The sequence below is a fragment of the Pygoscelis adeliae genome, unplaced genomic scaffold (assembly GCF_000699105.1).
Source record: "Pygoscelis adeliae isolate BGI_AS28 unplaced genomic scaffold, ASM69910v1 Scaffold585, whole genome shotgun sequence".
Classification (NCBI taxonomy): Eukaryota; Metazoa; Chordata; class Aves; order Sphenisciformes; family Spheniscidae; genus Pygoscelis; species Pygoscelis adeliae.
Window position 1 is genome coordinate 24,502 of NW_008824801.1, and position 6,445 is coordinate 30,946.

At 45.4% G+C, this 6,445-nt stretch overlaps 1 protein-coding gene across 1 annotated transcript in view; it reads right to left on the bottom strand.

The window, feature by feature from the left end:
* LOC103916900 overlaps positions 1-6,225 on the bottom strand; it is a 20,071-nt gene extending 13,846 nt beyond the window's left edge. The window contains exons 1-4 of the mRNA XM_009323967.1: positions 6,163-6,225; positions 4,782-4,902; positions 1,983-2,200; positions 1,125-1,210 (exon numbers count right to left, since the gene is read on the bottom strand). Coding sequence (XP_009322242.1) covers positions 1,125-1,210; positions 1,983-2,200; positions 4,782-4,902; positions 6,163-6,225 — 488 coding nt within the window. The remainder of the gene's footprint in view (positions 1-1,124; positions 1,211-1,982; positions 2,201-4,781; positions 4,903-6,162) is intronic.
* Between the last annotated feature and the right edge of the window lie 220 nt (positions 6,226-6,445).

Genomic DNA, 6,445 nt, shown 5'->3' on the forward strand with positions numbered 1-6,445 from the left:
AAAGAGTGGGAGAAAACTCACTAGAAAGGTCTTCGGTAACTTGCTCTCTGCTTCCCCTTAGTGCTGTACCTTGCAGGGTGAAAAGTTTGGGATTTGGCTCCCAAGGGTGTGATTTTAAATGAATGGGAGCAGTATCTAAATTTTGTCATCAGCTTAAAAACATTTTCGAAAAGTTACCGATGAAATTTGTTCCAACTATTCTTCCCAGGTGTGGCCTTGTGACCGAGCACCATAGTATTTCATCAAAGTACGAGAACTCCAAGGTGTCTACCAACTTGGATGTTCAGATTTGACCCCCTTGATGCTTGTAAACTCCAGCATCCTTGAATTCTTTATTCCTGTCCCATTGACAGTGTTACCTGGAAGTCCTCCAGATGGTACAGCCAAAGTCACGACAGTCTTATCGGTGTGGCTGCTGGACTGCTCTATACCAAATGTGTCAGAAAAAAACCTCTCTTGGCTTCCTTTCCCAGAGGAAACCATGTGCATGAATTACACATCGCATTGCCAAATACCAGCCCCTGTGCAAGGAAACTTTCCCTCTGGGGAACAGTGGGTTAATTGGCCTGATAATCATTCTATTTCACTAATCAGTCCCTGTAGAGGGGTTCTGTTTGTTTTATCAGGCTCATACATCTTCTACCCAGCATTTCTGCTGATTTATTTAAGAGACTAATTTTTGATTTTGCTGTCTGGAATTTATTTTAAGGGTTTTTTTTCATAGCAAACATAGAATCTGCTAAGATATTTCTCCTAGGAATTTTATTGATTCAGCAGGTCTATTCCCAATGTGAGTCCTTATTTCAGAGAATTCCCTGTATTCGCGGAACCACGCCACCAAGCCTCACAGACACCCCAAGTCCTTAACAAACAACACAACTCAGTATTTAAAGTCCTGAGTATAGGACACATGACTGTGAAACTGGGGAACACTCTGAGGTATTGACCCATTAACAGCAACATAACTTAGGAAGAATGGGTTGCCTTTGAGTGGCACCTGACCTCATGGGAGTCTGAACTGGAAGTGAATTACAGAGAAGAAAGTCAGCTGCCCTCCTTCAGATCACAAGCTCTCTAGCAGGGGGCTGAGACAGCGCTGTTAAAGCGATATTGTCCTCACTTACCTGTCCAGCAGGGAGTCGAAGCAAATGACCGCATCGTCTCGCTGTGCTGCTAGCACCAGACACAAACCATCCATTAAGAGGGAACACTACGAGAGAGGGAAGAACAGAGCTTTAGTGTTGCTATCCACTTAAATAAGTCTGTAAACCTCACTGATGAACCGCTGACAGTACAGATAACTGCTTGTGTGCTGTGTGAGGGGATGAGAGTCACAAAGCAACAGACCCTTTCAAACTGAAAGAGTATCATGTCTGAACTGTTAGCTATCCCGCTCCTATGGCATGCTATTATTCCTGTTCCCTTCTCTCAGAGTGAAAATAAGCAGGCTACTTAGGTGTGTTATTCAGTCACTAAGTCTGCTGGAAGCAGGAATACGGAGATAACGGTAAATGTTGAGATATTGTAATTGAAGGAGCCCATCTCTCTTCTGGCAAGGGAAAGCAAATGCTGTAATGTTCACCTTTGGCTCAGCAGTGCCAGACCCTTCTGGAAACATGCCAGCTCTGCCCAGAGCAATTCATCTCTGACAGGAGGAAGTGTTTCCATCGCCAGGAGAGCAGTGCCGCTGCCACGGCTCTCCTTCCCACACGCTGATTCGCTTTGTCCTTCCTAGAGAGCTGTGCACATTCCCGTGTGCAGAGGGATGGCATCCTCAGGGGAACCGCAGGAGAAGAAAGTAGTGCTTAGACTAATTGGATGCTAGATGTAATTGCTATTCTATACAGAGGTACTTCAAAGGGATGCTGTCAGTTTAAAAAATCACAACCTGAAAAGATCTTACCTGTTCTTATTACAGATAACACCTAACATTCTTATGACTGAAAGGCTGGAAGCAAAGCACAACTCCAGCTGTTTCATACCTTTGCTGCAACACTGCACTTTGCCCTGCTTAGTGTCTCAGAGATGCAGTGAGCTTGTGGTCCATCCAGGACAGTGAGGCGTACTCCAGTCACTGTGAAATCTTTGCCAATGAGCTGATCAAGCAGTTCGACGTAAGGTGGGTGCTCTGAACCCCGAAGGATTATCCCAGGCAATACGAAGCAAGTGGTTTGGCAGAGGTTATCAAGCAATGGCCGATCTGATGGGAAAAGATCAAAACACAACAGATGCTTATTTTATATCTACCCCCCTCAACTGCTAGTCCTCTAAGTAATTCTTCCCTGCCACAGACAAGTAACTGGAAGATCAGAGGCTCTCAGGCATTGTTATATCGTTCGGGATGTTCACAGATGCAATTGCTCATCCTGAACTGCCCAACTGCTGTATGCCTATGTGTGTGTATCTGGAGATCACAAGACAGCAGTAGTGACCCCATTTCAGGAGTCAGACAAGGACAGCTGCTGGTTTGCTACAGGAGATACTATTCCATTTAATTTCTTCCAAGCAAAGAAATCTGTTAATCCAGCTGCTTTTATAATCCAAAATGTAATTCTCATCAGCATACATAAGACAATGTATTTCATATTTTCCTCACGATAAATCTGTGTGTCCATTAGGCAGCGGCTTTGTGATAATTATTTGGTGAAAGGAGAGGTTTCTTTGTGTGCAAGAGCTACCTCTAGTGTTCAAGATGAGACCATAAAGTGAACGATGGGTCTGCCTTGCTGGGGGCGCTTACTATATTGTGCCTGACAGTTCAGAGATCACGTGTACTTGCTTTTCCAGGACAGTAACTCTTTGAAATACATTTTCTGAGACACAAACACATCAGGGCTGAACACTGTTTTCCTTTTTACTCTGCTTAGACATCTTCAAAGCAAAGAGATCCTCATGCCGCAGGAAATTAGGGGCACATATTTTGAGATTTGCTCCCAACACTGGGCTGTACAAAGCTTGCAGAATACTTGTGCTCTCCCCACAACAAGCTATTTCTTTTATTTTATTTTCTGCAATCTCATCTAAAAATCAAGAAGCACTTCAGTCACAGCAGACCTGTGCTACAGGCCTGGCCCTTTCCCATCGTGCAGTAAGTTGTTGGGGGAAATACCCTGCCTGTCAGCAATAGCAACACAGGATATTTTGGACCGGGAACACCTGCAAGTCTCCTCTCACTGCAGCTTTGTGCTCTGAACACAGCTTGAGCTGACATACAGGAAACACAATGATGTGATCACATCTCTGCAGCTACCCAGACGAGAAGGTCAGACAGCTACATGCAGAACAGCCTGGTCATCTCAAAAAGCTGCTGTTACACACACACAGTTGCCAATCTCTCGTTTCAGGACTCATACAACGGCTTGGGAATGTCAGTAACATTTCGAGATAGGCCTCACCCCTCACCGCAGGCATCAGTTAAGTCTTAAACCTTCATGCAGTCAGTCTCCGATGTATTAGTGTGCAATGTAAGAAAAGGAGCTTGCCTGAGGATTTGTGATTTTTGTAACGACCATGAAGCATGTGTAGGGCATAGCCCAAAGCCAACATAAGACAGTGGAAAGAATTCATTGCTAATTACCTCGGGAAAAATCCTCCTTCAGAGACCCCCTACACAAAAGTGACGTGGTGCCTACCAGGCAGCTATGCTGTCATTAACGCGGAGCCCTTGACTTACCACCATCCTCCTTGCACCTGCTGGTATGGGGTCAATGCCCAAAAGTCCTGTATCAGTAAGGGTTTTAGGTGGGAGCTGACGGTCTGTTAATTCTGTAGCATTTTTATCATACTCGTCTGCCAGTCCACAACAATCTTGTGGTTTTACTGCTGGGATTAACAACTGCAGCAATCAGGTGTAGGACAGGAACATTTTCTCAGCTGCCCACCCTCCCACTTGCCAGTCACATCAGAATTCAAGCTACAGGAATGAGAACGACCCGGTTCCAAACACATCTGCTCCACAGTGTGGAGAGATCCACAGGGATGCTCTACCTGGTCACTGCTTGTTTATAAAGGCTTGGGATCAATCCACAATATCCCAACGTGGAAGCATCCCCATGTGTTAGTTACAACTCCTGACATGTATGGTGCTGCATCGCAGCCTGTGTTGTATACATGCCTGTCAAGTAAAATCTACAGAGAAGGCCCAGAGAAACTGTAGGCATCTGAGGGAACTGACAGGCTTGCTGAAGCTTCAGCTTCAAATCAAAGTCAGACCAGCGACAACTGAAAGTCATTTTGAGCTGGCAGCTGTTCAGCAGCTAGTGGGAATTGAATGAGATCTCAGCCCAGTTCCCGAGAGTTAGATGTCCACACTGCCAACAGCACTCCCTGCATAAATTGTTGTTTATCTACTCACAGAACAAAATGTCTCATAAATGCCCGTCACTACGGTGTCTTGGCCTCTCCTGTGGCAGGCTTTGAATGGACATGCAAACCACCGTGGCCAAGTTGGTGTTGAAACGCATTGTAAAATTTCAGCAGAGAAACATGCGCTGTTGCTTACGCTAGCTGGGTTGAAAGTGTTTGTTCTTCTGCGGGTGATAAGGTCAGCACCTCTGAACAGCCCTGTATTTGAACTCATGAAAGCACTGGCAGTGGAAAGGCCTGGCAGGTAAACAGTTAAATGGCTGGACTCCACTGGAGCTGTTCTTTGCAGCTCGGAGCTGTCTCTCCCTTCTGAAAGGACATCAATACCAAATCTTGCTGCCACCAGATGGTTTGTCTTGCTGTCCAATTAATCAATAACAGTCTCAATCTATAACGAGAGTTATGCATTTCCTTACCAAGACTGCATGGTTGCTCAGAGCCCAATAAATTGAGTTGCCCTCCTGTTTCACGTTTTATGATCTTGCGCTGCTTGTTGATTTCCAAACTGACTATGGGGTCACGTTTCAGGTTATAGATCTGCAGGAGGGAAGGGAGGGAGAGAGAGGCAAGTCATGTGAGCACCATTACCTAATCAGAAAGGATAACACTTCTTCAGAATTGATTCAGGCAAGCTGTGAAGCTTTTTTTGGTGTTGTGTACTTCTGTAATTGCCAGCTTAGAAAACACCTGCTTGTCTGGAGATACAAGAACATTTTGCATGCGTTCTTTTTTTTATTGAGGCTTAATTCGGTATGACATCTTGTCATCCTTTTAAAGGTCCTACATCCAGACATCTTTCTAAGGTCTCTGCTCCCAGCTTTTCAAGGCCAGACAACTTTATCCAGTGCCACACTGATGTGTAGCGGCTCCCTTCTGTCTCTGAATGAACTGGTACATCCACATGTCCCAGCACAGCGCAGTCATGATGCTCTGGACTGAGTTGCAGAGGGAGGGCATCCACATTAGCGAAGCATATTACAGATGTGGCTGGCTGCTTCCAGTTCCAGAGCTAATCTCCTCGGACTAAACTCAGCTGGGTCACCTCTCTGCCATGTGCACATAGCAAGGCTCAAAAACTTCCATCTCTTCATTGGGCATAACCCAATCATTTCAAACTCTGGTTTTGAGAAGAAAACAATCAGCGTGTAAATGACATACAAAACTAGTTGAACAGGAAAGACATTGTTTCATTTTAGCCATTGGCAAATTACAGTGGTTTGAATCAGGGACCAGAAGCTACATAGTGTGAAGGGCCAGATGAGCAGGCGCGGGCCACACCAGTACTGGTAGGCTTCTCCGCGCTGCCTACAATGCAAGCCAAGAGGCAAGAGTTCGAGTCTTTATGCCTCTGTCTGTGGGCAGGGAAGGATGCTGGCACCCAGCAGCTCTGTAAACTGCCCGTACTTTACAGCAGGAGACGTCTTACACAAGACAGCCCCACCCTTTTCATTGCTGTGGACTGGTACCTCTGCTGGCAGGGCACAAGGGACAACACCCTTGTCACACAAATAGGGCAGTGCTTCTGAAGTATGAGCCCTGAGCCCTCCTGAATTTACGGTACGGGTTACTGAACAAACATATCTGAAAAAGCACTTTTCCACCGAGACTGTCTGGGTCAATACAAAGTTAGCACGTTGTGGTAGGAACATCCACAGGAGAAGCAAAACTCAGCAGCTGGTGAGACACAGCAAAAAAAGCATTATCTAAAGCATAATAGGAAAGAAGTCATGGGATAGCAGGGCCAAAGCCATTGCTCTGACACAGCAGGATACTTCTCAGGAAAGGGCAGAATCCTACCTCTTCCTCCTCTAATGTCTGACACTCAGCGCAGCACAGCCCTTCTGGGAAAAACAGCTTCATATCCCGGACAGCTATTTGATAGGATTTGGAGCCTGAGAGATAAATACAATGAGAAGATTCTCTCAGGCCATGAATTAAACATTCTCTAGACTCACACTCATCTTTCTGAGAGATTGATGATGTGCAACTTACTGAAGTAATTGCTTTAAAGGCCAGCTGTTCTGTACAGTAATAGCAAACATTTAAAACCATTATATTTAGAATAGTTCCATCGCCTTCT